The sequence below is a fragment of the Schistocerca cancellata genome, chromosome 3 (assembly GCF_023864275.1).
Source record: "Schistocerca cancellata isolate TAMUIC-IGC-003103 chromosome 3, iqSchCanc2.1, whole genome shotgun sequence".
In the NCBI taxonomy this organism is placed as follows: domain Eukaryota; kingdom Metazoa; phylum Arthropoda; class Insecta; order Orthoptera; family Acrididae; genus Schistocerca; species Schistocerca cancellata.
Window position 1 is genome coordinate 172,982,525 of NC_064628.1, and position 21,144 is coordinate 173,003,668.

Below are 21,144 nucleotides of genomic sequence, written 5' to 3' on the forward strand. Positions count from 1 at the left end.
GTGGTAGAAGACTGTCGAAATGCAATTGATGAGACTGTCAAGGTGATAGGAATCCCATATGTGTGGGTACGTAATGAAGTTCCTTATACATGGGAGATAAATGGATTGGAGCCCCATTCCTTGACTTCACGCCAAAGAACACTGTAGGTGTGATAGGTCGAACAGTGATTGGAAATTCCAAAGCATTATTTCACTTTCAGCATCATCTTGTGACTGTAGACCGTAAATCCATCATTACGTTCTACACACCACACTGCAATCAGAACACTGTTTTAACGAATACGGAAAAAAACTCGTTACGACTAGTTTTTCAGACTTGTCTGTTATCAGCATTAATAATTATTGAGCAAAATGTAAAATAGCGTCACATTCCTGTTATACGTTATTGCTGGATGGCATTATTATCGAGTTGAAAGAAAGTGACCAAAAATCTGGTCTTGCAGTAGGATAATGAATAGCCTCATTTATCAACCTCTGCGATGTTCCTTCTAAGATGTTCCTAATTTTTGACCAGCGCAACTTTAGGTTTTGAAACACAACAAAAGCTGTTTGGAGGAAAGAACTTTCATCAGAAAAAGAGGTTACCTATAGTGTAAGTAAAACTTAGTCCAACTCAGATTCAAATTTGTGAGACCAAAGACTGTGTTTATGTGTGAAACAGAGGTCTGGTTGCGAGCGGCGTTTGATTGGCATGCGCTCCATGACGTAGAGGCTGGCCGTGGTTGCGGCTGGGCTTGAGTGTGAGTCGGCTGCAGCGCTGGATTTGGTCCGTGCTCTAACTCGTGTTGTCCACATTTCAACGGTCCGATGGCTGTGCCATGCGTATCCATCATAGTTGAAATGATACGGCCGTGACGTCAGCTCAGCCGCTGAACCCACTAAGGAAGCTGACTATTCTGAGCGTTCGCGCTTATACAAAGCAAACAGTTAATCATAAAACTGAGAACGATACGTTATAGCAAAGAGGGGAGCACGACGATTCTGCCAGCGTGCAGATCCTGTTTGTAATCACTGTGCATAAAAAGACACAATATCGAAAAGTCTTACCGCAAACGCCAATCAGTAAAAGTATAATAATTTCTTTGCTAATTAATATACAATGAAGACCTGACAGTCAATTTGTTGGGCGAGGTGCTTTTACTGGTACATTCACACGATTTATGACTTAATTAATTCAGCAATTAGACACATTTTAATTGGACTTTAGTTGAAAATTGATATAAAATCTACCGCAAAACACATACAGCAGGGTAGAATGCATTGGCGGAGGTCGTAGCACAAAACTTACAAAAATTAGTTGTTAAGATCTACAATATTTATTGCATGTGTGTTTGTTTGTTTATAATTTTGCATATTTTCGTCCATAACTAATGAAATATTATAGATATGTAAATTCTGAGTAGTTTCCTTAAAATTGGTTCTATCTGAAATTGTTCGTAATCCAGGCCCCAAGGCGTTAGTTGTTCTAAGTTTTATGTGTAGCTATCAAATGGTTCAAATGGCTCTGAGCACTATGCGACTTAACTTCGGAGGTCATCAGTCGTCTATAACTTAGAACTAATTAAACCTAACTAACCTAAGGACATCACACACATCCATGCCCGAGGCAGGATTCGAACCTGCGACCGTTGCGGTCGCTCGGTTCCAGACTGTAGCACCTACAACCTCACGGCCACTCCGGCCGGCGTGTGGCTTTCAGCCGAGGATTTACGTCAACCCCTTTTAATAAGGCTTTCAGCCGTGTGTATTCTTTAAAGGAAAATGTTTAGATTGTGTACAATTAAAATCGCATTGATTAACTAACGAAATTGTGCCAAATTAATAGTTGTAATAATATTTAATGGCACAAACTGAAATAATCCTTTTCGAGCATCGCATTGAAGTTTACAATTACTCAACTTTAATCATTGGGCGAACTGCTACATGTACAACTTAATAAAATATATCGTATTATATTATAATTTCAGCTCATAGCTAATGGTGCAGTAAAATCAGTCGTAAGTACCCTGGATAGATGATGTAAAAGAGGCTGCATAAGTGCGATGGCCATCATGATGTGGGGAGGATTCGATACGATCTGGCTTGTGTGTGTTCTGAGCGAGCTCGTTGAAGCAATATCTTGATCAGGCTGAGCGTTGATTCCAGCCGCACGCACTTCAGGAAGAGGAAGCCTTACAGTTAGTCCAGTAGCTAGACCTAGAAAACTCAGGGCCCAGTCAGGTGTCTGATTATTTCCTATCAAGTGACCATCCGGACTTGCGATTATCGTGTGAAGTAGACTGTTTCTGATATTTGGACCTTGCGTCAGTTTTACTTGTGATGAACTCTTATGATTTTTGCTACAAATCAGCGCTTAGAATTTACCTTCGTTTGTCGGTTTGATTCTAATTAGGTGCGAGTTAGTTTGTGGTTTATTTTCCTTTAATGATTAGCAAAGAACGTAGTTAATGTTTTGCAGCAGTTTTTCAGTTTATTAAATTTTATGTTACGAGCTTATCTTCTGGTATATTGAGAGCTCGGGTCACTTTTAACCACTCAATGAAACAGTTGGTTTTAACAGTCTTTGAGGTTGTGTGAAAATTTTGAAGAGAATAAACTTTTACTAATGAAAATTCAAACATTGTAGTCGCAGGTCGCCATTTCAAGTATTTTGCACCTGGGTAATTCTAGTGATTAACTGTCTTACTGGTTGATAGCATAAGACTAATTTTATTTCATCATTTCAATTACTAATGCGCGTGGGAAAGGGATGACAAGGAAAACAAACGGATTCTAATTTACAGCATAGAATCGCCTTTTTCACATTTTCCCCGTACCGTCACAAATTTCTGTTAGATGTTAAAAAATTGTGTGTTAGTCTAGTTGCGAGTGGCACTTCAGAAACACATTCTTGCCCGCTAAAAGAAAATTTTTCCCATATTTTGCAACCAACTTTCGTAAAAAGCGAACAGAAACAACAAAAAACAAAAAACGGCTGTGAATTTCGGTATGAAATATTCAGATGCATGAAAAGTCGCGGTTGCAAATGCCGATTGTTTCATAACAAATATGAGCATAAACGTATGCCAGTGTGCTTCTGTTTCTTCATGCCCACTGTGTATACGGAACGACATCTGTGGAAAAAGGTCCATAAATATTTCACATCTGCAACGGGAAGCACGATGCGCAACCAAGCCGAATTTTTTAGCTCGCGATCTTTCGTAACGCGGCGCATACCAAACAGGAGGAGATGACTACTGCAGCTTTCCTTGCGGGCATCCCACTAAATGGGAGGGAGGCAGTTAGTGCTAACTTTCGCAGAGTGCAGTTACCGGCATCAGTGTCCCACTTACGTGTTCACCAAGTTTTGATTTACGGGCAATCCTCGGTGCTCTTAAGCATTTCTCCCTAACACGTCGCCAGCACACCTCACGCCATTAACCGCAAGCGGAGTCTCAGTCCACAGACAACCCAGAGAGCGCGAGCGTCTGCAGGACTTCTGTTATATAGGTACTCACTCAAAAAACGGTACTCGGTCGTTCAGAGTCTTCTCCTTGGCAGTTTTAAAGTCGCAATCGTTTGCAATCAGCCAGACCATCTCCTGAGTCCATGTTGTTCCTGTAACAAGAATTTGATTAATGTTAAAAAATTTAAAAAACGCATTTATAATTAACATTTAATCTAGACATTGTTCCTTTTTTGCATTGTTCAGGCAGTGATTAGAATTGAGAAGTGAATTAATGTGCATTAGTTACGATAGTAATAATAATAATAGTAATAATAATAATAATGCTTTGTCATCAATGGATACAACACTGTTGACTTTTTTTGTCATTGAGAACAGAGGCTATTCTCCAAATACTAGAACCAACTTCAGCTTCATCTTGAGACAGTTCGCCAGAGTTATCAGTGTGATATACCGCCGCAAGGACGTCCTGTTAATATAGCGCAGCATCCTGTAGTGTCAAAACTATGTGAATGTAAAGTTGAAAAGAAAAGACATTGTTACATCACTAAGGGATGCTGGGATACGATGATAGGATATACCTGCAGTACCGTGTCACACCGAAACAACGGTAATGTAATATAGCAGCTTTTGCTACCCGTAACAATACATTTCACAGCTGACCTCCAGAATTTCCAGCAACAATATTCTCTTCAAACGTGAGAGATGGATTCTGCATTTCCACAAGAAACCAACCGATCATTCAGGAATTGGAACATTCAGGAAAACATAAATTATGATTTCAGGGTGCGACAGTGAATTGAGTCCCTCAGTCAAATACAAATCACACAAAATCGCACAACGGAATAAGAGAAGGTACTTCGATCTCTAAATCATTTGATTCACTTAAATTAGTTTGATGATTCTGAAATCTAATTGCAAGAGGCAACGTGTGCACCCCCGTTCCTTGTTTTCACTGACGGAAATATTTCGTAATTCCCGCGTGGAAACATCCACATGACATCAGTCATTTACTTGTGCCATCTAATTGAAAAAATCGCCTTGACTTAAGGGTATAATCAAGTAACAGTCAACCTCGTCGGGAGAAGAAGATCAAATTTACCTACGTTGAAATTTTCTGCCAACTACGCTATGTTATCAAAAGTATCCGAACACCTGGCTGATAATGACTTACAAGTTTGTGGCGCCCTCCATCGGTAATGCTGGAATTCAATATCGTGTCGGCCCACCCTTAGCCTTGACGACAGCTTCCATTTTTGCAGGCATACGTTCAATCTGGTGTTGGAAGGTATCTTGGGAAATGGATCTTGGGATATGGCACCCCATTCTTCACGGAGTGCTGCACTGAGCAGAGGTATCGGTGTCGGTCGGTGAGGCCTGGCACGAAGTCGGCGTTCCAAAACATCTCATAGCTATTCCATAGGATTCAAGTCAGGAATCTCTGCAGGCCAGTCCATTAGGGATGTTATTGTCGTGTAATCACTCCGACACAGGCCGTGCGTTATGAACAGGTAATCAATCGATCGTGTTGAAAGATGCAATCGCCATCCGTGAATTGCTCATCAACATTGGGAGGCAAGTATGTGCTTAGAACATCAATGTAGGCCTGTGCTGTGGTTGTGTCACGCAAAACAACAAGAGCTGCAAGCCCTCCTCCATGAAAAACACGACCACCCCATAGCACCACAACCTTCGCATTTTACTGTTTGCACTACACACGTCGGCTGCTGTGGCCGAGCGGTTCTAGGCGCTTCAGTTTGGAACCGCGTGACCGCTACGGTCGCAGTTTCTAGTCCTGCCTTGGGCACGGATGTGTGTGATGTCCTTAGGTTAGTTAGGTTTAAGTAGTTCTAAGTTCTAGGGGACTGATGACCTCAGATGTTAAGTCCCATAGTGCTCAGGGCCATTTGAATCATTTGCACTAAACATGCTGGCAGATGACGTTCACAGGGAATTCACCATACCCACACCCTCCCCTACAGGGGAGTTAAAGTCCAAGGCTAGTGTCCATCTTCATGTAGAATACACAGGGTGTTACAAAAAGGTACGGCCAAACTTTCAGGAAACGTTCCTCACACACAAGGAAAGAAAATATGTTATGTGGACATGTGTCCGGAAACGCTTAGTTTCCACGTTAGAGTTCATTTTAGTTTCGTCCACCTACGCTCAATGGAGCACGTTATCATGATTTCATACGGGATACTCTACCTGTGCTGCTAGAACATGTGCCTTTACAAGTACGACACATGTGGTTCATGCAAGATGGAGCTCCTGCACATTTCAGTCGAAGTGTTCGTACGCTTCTCAACAACAGATTCGGTGACTGATGGATTGGTAGAGGCGTACCAATTTCATGGCCTCCACGCTCTCCTGACCTCAACCCTCTTGACTTTCATTTATGGGGGCATTTGAAAGCTCTTGTCTACGCAACCCCGGTACCAAATGTAGAGACTCTTCGTGCTCGTGTTGTGGATGGCTGTATTACAATACGCCAGTCTCCAGGGCTGCATCAACGCATCAGGGATTCCATGCGACAGAGGGTGGATGCATGTATCCTCGCTAACGGAGGACATTTTGAACATTTCCTGTAACTAAGTGTTTGAAGTCACGCTGGTACGTTCTGTTGCTGTGTGTCTCCATTCCATGATTAATGTGATTTGAAGAGAAGTAATAAAATGAGCTCTAACATGAAAAGTAAGCGTTTCCGTACTCATGTCCACATAACATATTTTGTTTCTTTGTGTGTGAGGAATGTTTCCTGAAAGTTTGGCCGCTCCTTTTTGTAACACCCTGTATATACTTACGAAATCAGATGAAATTTATTTAAATAACGCCCATGGTTAAGAATCTGCAAAAAGTGACGCAGCAAAAGTAAAAGGAGAAAATATTCCCTGCCGACAGCAATTCTGACATCGAATTAAAAGGACTCATTTAGAAATCTAAATTTGTACGAGGAAAAATCAGGAGGGAGAGACGGTAAACACAACTGAAACGAATGAGTTTTTCATCTCAGGAGCCATCAGACGAGGAACACCGTAATTAAATTACCATTTCCGTGGCTCCTCAGTAGCTAAGCGGCCTCCACCCGATTCCTCAGTCTGAATGCGGGTTGGAGCTGTGCCGAAAGCGGAGCGCTTTAAGCGGTCCCTAAGCGCCGGCAATTAACTAACATCACCCTCAATTAAAAGACGACTCTAGCTCTCCAGCGGCAGTCATACGAGGGAGAGATGGCCGCAGTTTCCCAAACAACGCTGTGTCGGACGTGAATTTAAATAACTTGCAGCGAAAGAGAGATCTGTACCATGATTTGAAATATAAGAAAATTTGCATTTATTATCTATGTCAACTAGTAATTTTGTGTTGTTACTGCTGCAAGTAAACTGAAGTGTAATCTGCTGTCAAAAACAATTGTCTTTTCGTATCATGTCCATCCAGTTTTCAAGGACGTGATAGCACCAGTTTCCAGAGATTCCAGATTGCTTTCCTTAAAAGTCACGACCCGTGAAGGATCAGTGACAAAATCACACAGTATTTCTGAACAGAGATAGTTTTCGTGACTCTGTATTACTGTGAAGAAAACGTCCAGAGATGACTGAAAAGTAAAGAACACAAGGAAATATGTGACTTCTGAAATTTTCCCGGCGTATTTCTTCTTCTAATAATTTCCGGGTATGCAGCCGGATCCCGTCGACATTCTGCCACGATATGCCAGTACATTTCACATGCGCGAGATTCGGCATAAATACCGCGACTGCACCTGGGCTCTTCAGTAGTTGTGTACTCACCTGATGATGGCCGGACGTCTCTGGGCCGAAATATCGTGGCAGAATGTCGACGGGATCCGGCTGCATACCCGGAAATTATTAGAACAAGGAAATATGTCTGCATAGAGAATGTGACTCTAGATGTTACGAGTACATCATAAATAAAAATCTGTGTTATAAAATAATCAGTTACGAAACTAATGGAAAGGAGGGGACTTCAAAATGTAAATCATTGATTTTTTTGTAAATGGTGATTTGCCATGGTGTTTAGCTTAACAAGGAGCGACTTTATTTGCTAAATCTATGACCTGATTCAGTTTCTAACGTGAGTGCGAATCTTACGGTGGCTTTTTTAAGGAGATCTAAGTCTCTGTCATACCACTGTTTCCCTTGTAAACCAGCTTTTCGCAGAAAAATCAAAATGGGCAAATAAGAGCAAAATATTTATAAATAAACTGAGAAAAAGTATTCGGACACATATTCACGCACTACTACTTGTCGCAATTGACCGATGGATGTTAGGAGAGGCGAATCGGCAAGTTTAAAGTGAGGTGGGGGGGGGGTGTAAAGTGAGGTGGGGGGGGGTGTAAAGTGAGGTGGGGGGAGGGTGCTGTCAGTAGAGAAGCAGTAACAGCGGACTGTGTTGGTCGGCAGAGCTTATGTAATGTTAACCGGGGACCTGGAAACGACGGAGAGGCTCCGCCCCGTCACAGTCGCAGCGGTCCGCAGCCCCACGAGGACTACCGCAGTCCACTTCACACATCCGCCGCCCCACACCGAACCCAGGTTTATTGTGCGGTTCGGCCCCCGGTGGACCCCCCAGGGAACGTCTCACACCAGACGAGTGTAACCCCTATTTTTGCGTCGTGGAGTAATGGTGGTGTACGCGTACGTGGAGAACTTGTTTGCGCAGCAATCGCCGACATAGTGTAGCTGAGGCGGAATAAGGGGAACCAGCCCGCATTTGCCGAGGCAGATGGAAAACCGCCTAAAAACCATCCACAGACTGGCAGGCTCACCGGACCTCGACGCAAATCCGCCGGGCGGATTCGTGCCGAGGATCAGCGCTCCTTCCTTCCCGGACAGCCGTGCGCTAGACCGCACGGCCAACCGGGCGGGCCCGGGAGAGCTTACTGACTTTGAAAGTGGTCTGGTCAATTTTTGTCACATCAGTACAGATCCATCAGTGACATTTCAGGCTTTGTAAAGCTAACCAAGTCGACTGTCTTTGGCGTGATTGTGAAGTGGAAACCCTAAGGAACAGCCACAGTCAAACCAATATCATAAGACTTCATTTATGGGGACCGTTGAGGTGGGTGTTTGTAAATAATGGCATGAAACCAGAAGAAAGAATCGCCCATGAGTTCCACAGTGCTAACAGCACAACATGTAGCGCAATGACTTTGCGTAAGAGTTAAAAAGGGTGGCTACGTTGGCTGAGCAGCTCTGCATAAGAAAGAGGTTACTGTTGTCCATGCCAAACGACGCTTGAGTTGGTGCAATGAATAGAATCTAGTGATCTATCACTCTATACACTGCGTGAATAGGATGGAAAGGGTTGAGTTTGGCGATTGCGTGGAGTTCGTTATTTGTCATCACGTGTAGTGGCAAAATGGAACTAAGTGGTGTTGTTAACGATGTGGTGGTGTTTCTCGTGGTTAATATATTGTCCCCTTAGTAGGTTTAACGAAATGGTAAATGCGGAAGGACACTGTGTAACGGGTGTGCATTATTGTCTCGTTAATACTTCTCTAATTCATGCAGCCGGAGGCTGTAAAAAAAAAAGAAAAAAAAAGATATAAACGCTCTAGGTAAGCTGATTTTACCACAACTCTCTATCAAAAATTCGTTCGCCATACGTCCAGAGTCATACCGGACTCTCACTACATTTTGCAGTATTTGAGACTTCTGATTTTGGATGATCTGTCTCAGCAAAGAAACGCTAAAATTCGGGGTGACCACGTAATGATGAACCTATATGCTTTACTTCAGCATACATGTCAGACTTATTTGACATGTTCGCTCTGTAGAAGTAATGGCAATCGTGATCATCTCGATTGACAAGGAATTAAGCTTTCATGAATCATTAATTCACAAAAAAGTGAATTCTGGCAAGACCATTATCAACTCATTCATTGATCAATCGTAACTGCTATAGGCCCATACTTTTTACGAGATACGACAATAACGACAGCCTGCATAACTATCAGCATTGGAAAGCGTTTTTATAGATAAGGATTATGATTCACGTGATGATGGGTTTATCGTCAGACCCAAGCGTTGGAGTATGAGATTAAAGGTGAAATGCAACAGGGGAGGACTGTACATTCTTTGCTTCATGGGAGTCTACGTTGTCTTGTTTCTTTCTTTCTGTATACTCGTGTTTATACACGTAGTTCGTGGCGAAAACTTCTTATTGTTATTGTGTGAGGGAGATTAATTTTGATAATAGCACAATGTCCAGTGCGATTAAAGTGACCACCTGCCAAAAGATTGAATAACCATCTTCTGCAGCGCGGATCACTGCGAGTCGCGCAGGAAAATAGTGAATGAGATTCGACAGGGATGTAGAGCCATGGCGACTCCAGTGCTGCGCTAAGTTTCTCTCTAGCGGACCCAAGACGGAAACAGCACTAATGAGGTGATACCACAGATTCCCGATTGGGTTTAAATCCGACGTATTTGTTGACAAGGGGAGTACGCTAAGCTTGCAACCTGTGTAACACATTGCATTGTCATGCTGGTAGATGTCATCGTGTGGAGGAAAGAGAAAATCAAACTGCATAGGGCGGAGGACATGGTCCCCAAGAATAGATGCATGCTTGTATTGATCCACTGTGCCTCCAAAATGCCACGAAAACGCTACCTCTTGTGTGCATGGAGTTTGCTATAAGACGTTTCTCGTCATACACGCCGATGGCCAACGGCCATCTGTACTCTGAAAAGGACTCCTGTAGCCACTCAGTGGACGTCTGGACTGTACATTTTATGTGGCTGATCTGTCAAGGAAAAGCGTCATGTGGATGCAACTAAGATTGTATAGGCTGTCTTATTCCAATCGAATATGTAATGGAAAAAAGTCTCTGGGAAAGTCGTCGTATTTCTCCCACAAACATGAGACTTGGTTAAGGTGTGTATGAAGGAAACGGTCAGTTTTTTATTCGATCGACACGTATATTGCGATGGAAGAGTAGTAGATAATACTCGTGTGAAGTACCCCCACCATGCACAGTACCGCTTGCAGCGTTTTTTTTATTTTTTTTTATTTTTTATAATAGGATGTTCGTAGGTGAGGAAGTTGTCTACAAGCAGGCGGGAGGACTTGTGGTGGAGTTTCTACTTGACCTGAACATAACTAAATGTATTGCACATTAACAGGACTAGAAATCCCGTCCAGTGTTATCGGAAGCGTTAACTGTAGTAAAATGCCTAACACTAAGCATCTGGAGCGCACTGAAGTAGAATGTATCTGTCGGACTCTTATCCATGTGCTGCAGTCTTAAGAGAAGCAACCCAGATACTAAGAACTGATGGATCTGCGGAGAATATGTGAGGCTCAAGTTTGTTTAGATGGATTTTTAAGGGGAGTGTACCGTAATCCACTCACTAAGAAGTGTGGGTGTAAGAGGTATTTCATCTATAGACTGTGGCTGTACAATTCAGATCGAGGTGTGAGAGGCACTAAGGTGATTGCTGTTGCTGGAGCAGACATCGGCACTGGTTTGGTGTGGCTTGTACTTGTTGGTTAATTGTCTCTCACTGTAAGATAGTCAAGATAAGCGTGTTAAGTACTGGATTTTCTTCTAAATAAGTAAAATAAGTAGAACTACACATGCGTGCACTGGTCACTGCTCTAGACGAAATACCGGATCATGGTTGCTCTACTAACGAACGGCAAATAGGGGGGGGGGGATGAACAATGCTGTGATTAAACTTCCCTACTCTTTCAGAAGCTCTGAATTGTGTGTGGCGGTCCGACTCAGCAGTGCAAATGATTCAGTGGATATTACGTGTGTTGGAGACTCTGTGATACAGTAACAACAGTATTATGGAGGAATATACCAATAGAAAAACCGGTAATGTACTTCTCATGAATTATTATCCTGTCAATGAAGACTCTGGTACCATTACGCCGTTGTAGTTCTAGTGTAGCTATCACTGGAATACGATAAATAATATAAGGGCATCTAGAGTGGTATATTTATAAGCAATCATTTGATGTCGATGCATTTAAGACGTATTGGATTTTCTTGGTGCCGTCCTCGTATTCTAAAGATGCATCAGTAAGGGTTCCTTGGCCATTAAGAAATACTGTATTTGGCGTAGCGATGATAGAGCAGATTAGGGCAGGTCAGAAGCATGCAGACAATCACTGTTTACTTCATAATTTTGCATGAGACTGGAAAAGGAACGGAGAAATCGGTAATACTGCTACGACAAAGTCCACGCCATGCAGTGGATTGCGGAATATGTATTTAGATGTAGACCTATGGCAGACTGCAACACAGGTAAGCTTCAGCGATTTGTGGAGGAATGAGGATTGTTGGGAATTAGAGTTGAATGATGGTAAATTAACGATTGAATCTAAAATAGCCAGAGAAACCGACTACCATTCTATTATGTCAGTGAACACAAATCACTCGAAACAGTACCAGTCGCATGGTGGTAAATTTCTGAATTTCTCCTTGTACGTTGTTGTGCTAGTTTCCTCGTTGTGATAGCTCTTCGCGAGTACACAACCAGTAATGAGTAGATGGCTCGAGAGCCTTCTAACTGATGGAACAGTGCTGCCGCAACATGATGGGACTTCGGTGGAATTAGCAGAGCTGTGTGACTTGACTAGGGACATCTCTTATTCGTCAAACTCACTTGGATGCAACTACCATATAGCGAGGACTGGAATATTCGTGAGAATATGGGAGGGTAAGCAATACTCTGACAAAAAGAGGGCAGAGAAGTGAGCATCTTCTAAACGTTGTCAGAAGCCATTTACTCCCTCCCACATACGTCTCGTAAAGTGACTGCAGTGAGAAAACGACGGACTATTACGAAGTTTATTACTGAGAGACAATCGGTAACAGAAATTCCGTTTTTTTCCCAATAAGTAAGAAACTACATTCTTCCGTGAGTGTTGTGTGCTTGTAAATGAACAGACTGACATTTTAATAAATAGAGTAAATTCAAATATTCATCTACATATACATCCACACACATACTCCGCAAGCCACTGTACGATGCATGGTGGAGGGCACTCTGTACCGCTGTTATTCATTTCCTTTCCTGTTTCATTCGTAAAAAGAGCAAGGGAAAAAAACAACTGCCTACATGCCTCCGTATGAACTCTAATTTATGATATCTTAGAGTCATGATCCTTACATCATACGTATGTTGGCGGCAGTAGAAAGGTTCAGCAGTCTGCATCAAATGGCCGTTCTCTAAATTTCCTCAACAGTATACTTCGAAAAGAATATCGCCTTCCTATTTGAATTCCCTAACCAATTCAGTAACACTTGCATGTTGTTCGAACCTACTGGTAAAAAATCTAGCAGTCTGAGCACAAGCGACCGGCTGTATCATTTGCAAAATGCTTCTTCAAGGCATCCCATTGCATCACCATTATTTGACAAAGAGGATTCTTCTTATGGTGGTCCATTATCATTTCTTTACAGTCCTTCTGCTGAAAGCTAGAGACACAGTACTCGGCTGCATGCTTATGGGTATTATAGTTATTAAAGTCATCTCTGTCTGACACCAACATCTCATCCGTTGAACACATTCCACACAGATTGCTTCCATGCTAACAGCTTCGCACAGATTGAGCTTTTCCCGTCAATTTCCAAGTGAGAGAGGTGTCAGTGATATGTCCTGGTAGTAGAGGAAGTTCGCTGCAAGCATTCCAGCAGAGAGATCACTGTTAGGAGGTGCTCTCATAGCAGCTCTATCAATCAGCGTTTGTTTGCAGCATTGCCTGGTCCTGCGGCAACAGTAGTTCTCCACGCCGTTATGCTGAGCTCTCAGCACAGTGCGTGGCACATGCAGACTCAGTCAGAAGGCAGGGGTGCCCGCGGAGGGTAACAGAGCTCCTGGTGACTGCCATGCATTTGATGCCCATAGAAGTTGCAAAAGCTATTATGCACGGTCTTTATACTCCGTTTGCATTATGGTTTTGGTGAAGCTTTAAGATAGCTATGTTTTGGTAATGTTTTTGCAATGTTTTTGGATCTTTATAGGATCTGTAAGCGAAGTTTAGGTGTTGGCTTAATATTTTTCCCGAACTTTTGCAGTATTTTCTGGATCTGTATCTCTGGAAACAGAGGTTTACTGATCTAGATAGATGATATGTAGCAGTCTAATTACGTAATTGGAGCATATAGTTGTTGGATATCTTCCAACAGGGCAATACTTGCACCTTCCGGAGATTTTCCCACCAACTACTGCCGATGTAGTCAACTAGACCACATGTCAAAGCAAACACACACAGGCAGGTGCACAGTTGTAAAAAAGATGCCATATGGATCTGCCATCTTGAATCAATTTTGCAACACAATGATTGCACTCATACTCTCTTTACCCCACTACTATACCCGTTCATCAGTTATGTGATCTACCTGTCTAATCTACCTGTCTAATCTTCTGCAGCACCATATTTCAAAACCTTCTTCTCTACATCATTCATTATCGATATTTCACTCTCATCTATGGCTACACTTCAGACAAATACTTTCAGAAAATACTTCCTAACTCTTAGATCAATATTCGATACTAAAAAACTTCTCTTCTTCAGAAACGCTTTCCTGCCATTGTCACTATACATTTTGTACCCTATCTACTTTGGCCAGCATCAGTTATTTTGCTTCTCAAATAGCAAAATTCGTCGAATACTTGCAGAGTCTCATTTGCTAATCTAGCTGCCTTAGCATCGTCTGATTTAATTCTACTACATTCTATTATCCTTGTTTTGCTTTTGTTGATGTTCGTTTTATTTCCTATTTCAAGACACTGCCCATTCTGCTTAACTTCTCTTCCAAGCCCTTTACTGTCTCTGGTAGAATTACCATGTCGTCGGCAAACCTCAAAGATTGTAATTGTTCTCCCTAAACTTAATTCCTATTCATATTTTTTTTCTTCTTTCTCTTCACTGCTTCCTCAACGTACAGATTGAATAACATCTGGGATAAGCTACAACCCTTTCTCACACCCTTCTCAATCACTATTCCCTTTCATGCCCCTCTTCTCTTATACCTGCTGGATGGTTTCTGTACAAGCTATAAAAAGTCTTTCACTCCTGTAATGTACCCCTACCTTCCGAATTTCAAAGAGCGTATTCCAGTCAACATTGTCAAACTCGAGATCTAGGCCTGCAAATGTTATAAACCTAGGTTTGCCTTTTCTCAACCTACCTTCTGCGATAGGTCTTACGGTCAGTACCGTCTTGCATGTTCCTACATTCCTCTTGAAATGGTGTAGTATAATAAAGCATTATTTTTATTTATTTCTTTTATTGTCTTTTTCAGGAAACAATAAATACAACACAGTTGCTTAGTTTAGTGACTACAAGTAAATTTTAAGTACTTTATACATGTATATAAAACTACAAATTCATTATTTGAGGTCAGAGATTTACCGCCAAATTTTAAAGGTAACGCGCTATTAACCAGTTAATTTTGCGGTTTCTGTCACACATTAGAGCTTTAATACTTGTTTCAGTTCCAAATTTAATTATTTCTTTAATTGTGATTACTTCTGCAGCTTAAACGCCACTTAATTGTGACAATGAAAACATTTTAGCTACCCGCAACCTATAGCAACGAGATACAGAAGCAGTTCATTCAGGTGTTTTGTATCCATCAATATATACGTACAAAAACTGGTCATTCGCTTTCCAATTAATTTATTAGATAATTATTAGCTTTAAACTTTTGACCCAATGTGTTTGGTAAATAAAAGGCTTCAGGTTTAGTGACTGATGTTTCGTATTCTCTACTGAACACTGGTAACATTCGGACTTTCCGTGTCAAAGGATTTGTTTGCTCTCTTCTGAGCACCCCCTTTCTTTCAAACACAATGACAGGACTATTAATTGTTACTGATCGTTGAAGCAGAACCTTATAGCAAGTGGTTCTCTACGGGTCTCAAGCACATTTTGCCGCCCCTACCGTTTCTCATTTATATAAACTCCATGAAATTTTAACGTACACCGCTTTGTAAACCCTGTGGTTCTCACGAGACACATCTTCTTTTCCTTCAGCGTTTGTCCCGCGTGCCTGCTGGATCCGCTACATGGGTGCGTTGTCTCCATTTCACTCTGTCACGGGCTGCATCTGGGTGGATGTTCACGCATTTAACGTCTTTATGAATTTTATCAGCCCAACGTCGCTTAGGTCGCTTTTTGCGTCTGCTGACGACGACTTCAAGTGTGTAACTCGCCATGGCAATAGAATCTTTACCGGCCCGTTAAACATGCCCAAACCATCGAAGACGACTCTCACGCATCTTGTCTTGGATCGGTGCACCACCAAACTGTTTTCTAAAGCTGTCATTAGGAACGTGATCTAGCTTAGTGAGGCCCGCTGTCCACCTTAGCTTATTCGTTTCCATTACACTTAGGCGGTGTTCTGTCTCAACTGTAGTCGGCTAGCTCTCAGAACCATACAATGCGACTGGTCGGATGACAGTGTGATAGATCATTGATTTTAAATTATCCTTCATCCTGCGGTCGCAAGTGAAAATGGCTCAAAAATGGTTCAAATGGCTCTGAGCACTATGGGACTCAACTACTGAGGTCATTAGTCCCCTAGAACTTAGTACTAGTTAAACCTAACTAACCTAAGGACATCACCCACATCCATGCCCGAGGCAGGATTCGAACCTGCGACCGTAGCGGTCTCGCGGTTCCAGAATGCAGCGCCAGAACCGCGCGGCTAGGTCGTAAGTGACTCCGGTTGTTGTTCGCCACTTCATCCAGGCTGCCTGAGTTATGGTGGTGACTTCTGCGGTGAGTCGGCCGTCAACGGTTATCGTTGACCCAAGGTACTTAAACTTACTCACTCGAGTCAGATCTTCACCATCAACAGTGATGGTTCCCATTTCATTTCTGTCTGATGTCATGCACTCGGTTTTCTACACATTAAGGCGCATACCGCGTTGCGCCAATAGGTCATTTCATTCTTGAGTTAGGCTCTACAGATAAAGCATCATGTCGTCAGCATAAAGTAGGGTCCATGGTAATGGCCGGTGCAGATCAGCTGTCATGGTGTCCATTACGAGAATGAACAGAAATGGTGATAATGCAAAACCTTGACGGACACCAACTATGATGGGGAAGTCCTTGGATAGTCCTGAGGTTGTACAGACGTAACTTCTCGGCTGTGCATAAAGTAACTGCTGCCAGTTAATAAGCTGCTCCGGCACATCATACTGTCGAAGTGCTAGCCAGATGATACTGTGTGGCATCCGATCAAAGACCTTTTCGAGATCCGGGAATGCTAGATGCAGGGGCTTGGCTTTCTCACGATGTTTCTCGACTAAGAGTCTGGCAGCATGAATCGCATCAATTGTGCCGCAGTTCGTCACACTTCCAGCTCGGTTTCTGGCCCTAGCCTTTGTACCGGATCCAGAAGACAAAATTCCATAAACATGTGACAAAATTTTTACGGTCGGCTCGTCACATAGCCTGTCACCAAGCATTTTAGAGCTACTGCCAGCAGGAGTCGCACGAGACATATAACTAACGTATATTTTACATTACCGATGCTGATTTTATATTAACTGAAACTAAAGGCAGTTACTACAATTTACAGTTTGTCAGAAAAAGTATATGAATGTTACACACATAAAACGGCATCGCAGTACTGAAGAATGCAATTTTTTAAGAAGAAAATGCCGATTATAACAACAAGAATCAAGAAAGGGCCTGTTGTTTGCTGGAACTTTGGAATCAGTATCTTAGCACACCATCACAGCGCCCATAATATGGGAGTATCAAATGGAACGTCGGTTCCCGAATGCTGAGTTAGCGTCTGGATTCAGAGCCGCTATAACGTTTTCCGAAAACATTTCTCGTTGCTATGTAAGGAGCATTCGTATATTAAGCGATAAAGTACCTTCCAGTACACAGCAGCTCGTGAATAATGCAACTGCCTGAATCCCAGTGAGTGCAGTAAAATAAGAAAGCTCTTAGAAAACACGTATCATACACTACTAGCGAGCCAGCCCGCCGTCGCACGGGTAGCATTAAGTATCTAAAAACATACGGCTTCACTCGTGGAGCGTATTTTCTCTTTTGGGCCGCGAAAAAAAAATTCAGAGTGCAACGTTAATTAGCTGAACACCAGCACTTCCGTATAATTTACGCGATGTAAGCACCACACGCCAGGAAAGATATCTGGAGGCGTGAATCTTATGTGTTACATATTGAATGGGCGTTTGGAGTGATATGTCATGATAATCATGGGCACACATCGTGATGTAAACAGTATGTCTACAACCTGTGTAAATACTGTATGCGAATCATGGTTGTATGTGTGTGTGGGTGAATGACTCAATATGTGGCTGAATGAGCTGGAACAGATAAAAGATAAAATATGAAAAAACACGCATGATCTACAAGTTTATATCGTCTTACATCACTCATGTCTTGAAACTTAGTATGCACTGCGTTCTAGTATTGAGACTCATTGCCGTAATTAAAAGTAGTTGACTCTTTATGGCAGACGTCTTCACCGTGCCACGCAAAGTATCATCTGGTCTTAATTCAAGGGAAGCAGAAAGCTGAAAGTTGGTTCATCGTCTCGACTGCTGCAGACATTCTCTATATAAACGAAGTATAGTTGCGTCACACGCTGCGCTTTACTCTACGCACAAATAATTATAATCCACGGTTTTGGAGGCCCATGTTTTTTTCCATAGAATGCAAATATCTCTGGAATGACCATTCAGATGCGCACAATTGGTTTTCTGTTGTCATCATACATTGCCACCATGGCCACGTAATCTTGGAACGAAATACGAGTATGTTTGGCCGTAATGCGTCTCATAAATTTAGACTGTCTTCATATCGCTAATATAGACATATTCAGTTCATAGGTGCTGTGGTTTTGGTACAGGCGTTTTGCAGACACCATAGCGATTTGCGTTAGATGCCGAGACTAAACTTTTCTCGTAATTTTTAAGAGCAGAATGAATGGGCATCACGTCACGGTACAGTCACGACAGCGTGTATTCACACTTTCCGTTACGTCATTTCACGTCTGTTCGTTTAGCCCAGTACGGAAAGGCGAAAGTGATGTTATGACCTGATACAAAATGTGAGATTATAGAATCAGAATTGAGGAACTAACAACGACAAGCAAACTTCACAGATTATGTTTTTGCACAGTTTTTTTTTTTTTTTTTTTTTTTTTGGTGACGTACTGAGAAGTGAAACAACATTTCAAAACATTTGCTAGCGGATGTATATACATACAAACACGTCAAAAAATAACTGTAGTACAGTAAATGGAGTTTTGGAAAGTTGGACGTTAATACTTCTATGCAAAGTTGACCAATGATTCTGCGGTGGTGTGCTTACACAAACTTTGGTATTAATTGAGAATATTTGTAATTTTCCTTTTTGTGCACGCAGTAATTACTAGCTTGCACACTGGAGGAATTTTGTCAGATTTTTGTATGCGTACATTGAGAGCAATATTCGCATCTTTGATGTGGCAAGAGACGTGTTTATTAATTATAGACATTGTGGAATAATTGACATCTGTGTGAAGTTTGCCTGCGTTTAAATAATCTATTTTGCGATTATAGTAAATTAAAGTCTTTATTGATTAATTTAATTCGTTTAGACCATTTAAGGCTAGTTAACCGAACCCCTCCAGATCCTTTAATCTCTCTATAAAAAAAATGGCATTAGTTATTGCAGTGATTATGATCATGCATTGTACTCTGCGTGGATCACACTATTGGTTTTTGAAATCTTTCTAGCATATTGCTGATCGCGCAGTTGCAGAGGCAAGACAACATAGTTTGACACTGCATACAGGAGCATTGTAGATCATTTGTTACGATTTTCTAGACAATATTTCAAAACTTGCAGTCAGATACTTGAGAAGTGATTTCTTTATCCTTTGTAGGATGATCAATTAATATTTATTCTCAGTCACAATTTTATTATAGTCCGAGATACAATGTCACATATTTCCATGCGTCTTTCAGCAGAACAAACTATAATTACAAACATGGCTCTAAAATATAATTAGGAATCGGTTTCAACTGTTTCCATTGCCAATTTCTTTCTAGCGTAATTAATAACGTGATAAAGAACTGTATTTTGTCTCCTACGTTAAAACTGAACTTTTCACTTATAATGTTACGTAATATAATTACTTCGTCGATTTATTTCATACTTGTAAAAAATTGTGGGTGCTAGCTTATTGTGTTATTGTAAAGCCTAAATTATTTTTGGCTTTCCGATATCCAACTTCGCTCAATCGAAAAGTATCCAAATCGTCATAGAACATTTGTTGTTCGCCACGAAAACAAAGCATAATCATAAAGCAAAGATTGAGAATATAAAGAAACACGAAATCCACTACTATAACGCGACTTAACGGGGTGAAAATAGATAAGTTACAATGATAGCAAACGAAAATACCGTCAAAATTGTCATCACGAGAAGTTTAGAGCTGAGGCGTGACGTGACGTGACGGTCGGTTGACATGCCATTCGAAATGCGTTGTGAAATGTTTTGAAGCGATGTGACGCCCACTGTGAATTGACCTTAAACCAACAGTGTCGCCCAGAGATCATATGACAGTTCCAGGTTAATGTTGACAACATGCGTAGAGTGGGATTCTCACTCCAGAGATAATTCTTCTCTACGGCTTTTTCGATATGCAGTTGTTCTGAAACAACTGCAATCAATTTACGTCACTTAGGCGACTTGCATATGCCTAAGCAGTCATCCAACTGAGGAAAGTGGGGCTACAGTATAACATGGAATCCGAGACGCGTTTCTTTTCTTGTTAATGTCACACCATTTAGGGGTGAATGTTAGTTTATAAGGCACAGATACAAAAAGGGATCCTATCAGGATTCGATTCAACTGCCTTACAACATCCAGCCAAGCACAATACCACTTTTTTAACAACATAAGTTTATTAATATATTTGTTTACAATATAACGTACGTTAGAGTAAACCGAACGCTAAATTAAAAACAAAAGATTTCTTATACGTTTTGTCAATATTCATTTGGACTCTAGATCTAGTTGACAGCAGGCGTCCATAAATGTGTTTGGAGCTCTTCAGTACATCTACAATTTGCTATCACAACTAAATTGAATACATGCTACAATAACCATTTTGGGAAACTCTGTGATACTAATACTCTCTACACATTCAAATATTTACCTGTGATTCTAACGCTCTCCACATATTCAAAAATTTATTTACAGCATAGTATACAAATCAAGAAGGTATAATAACTTGTTTACAAATAAAAAAACCTTACAATGGAAAAGAGACTTAGCAGTCATATTAAATGTATAAAGGGATGACGTATGTGACTGTACAGCTACCATCAAAGTTTTTTATTTTTGAATCACAAATTGAAAATTATAGTAAGGATTGCAACTGATAAAGTTTCCAAATTAAGTGTTTAGTTCCATGAAAGAGAGATCTGTGGGCTACATTTGAGAGACCCATTACAAAGTGTGCTACACTTTCTTAATTTTCTTGCACTGTAAATTCATTGATGAGGGATACTTTTGGTTATGGACCTCTGGTGCTACAACTCCCCAATTATTAAGCAAACATCGCCTTACCACATCACCGTGCCGTGTATGGCATCCTTATTGTTTTTACTGCCTGTCATAATTACACTGTATTCTCATTCAGTTGCTATCCGATACCCCCTGTTTCACCACAGTAAAAAAAAAAAAAA

General features: G+C 41.4%; 1 protein-coding gene across 1 annotated transcript in view; it reads right to left on the bottom strand.

The window, feature by feature from the left end:
• The window catches only part of LOC126174803 (luciferin sulfotransferase-like), a 300,341-nt gene that overhangs the window by 103,147 nt on the left and 176,050 nt on the right, over window positions 1-21,144 (bottom strand). The window contains exon 3 of the mRNA XM_049921177.1: window positions 3,498-3,597. Coding sequence (XP_049777134.1) covers window positions 3,498-3,597 — 100 coding nt within the window. The remainder of the gene's footprint in view (window positions 1-3,497; window positions 3,598-21,144) is intronic.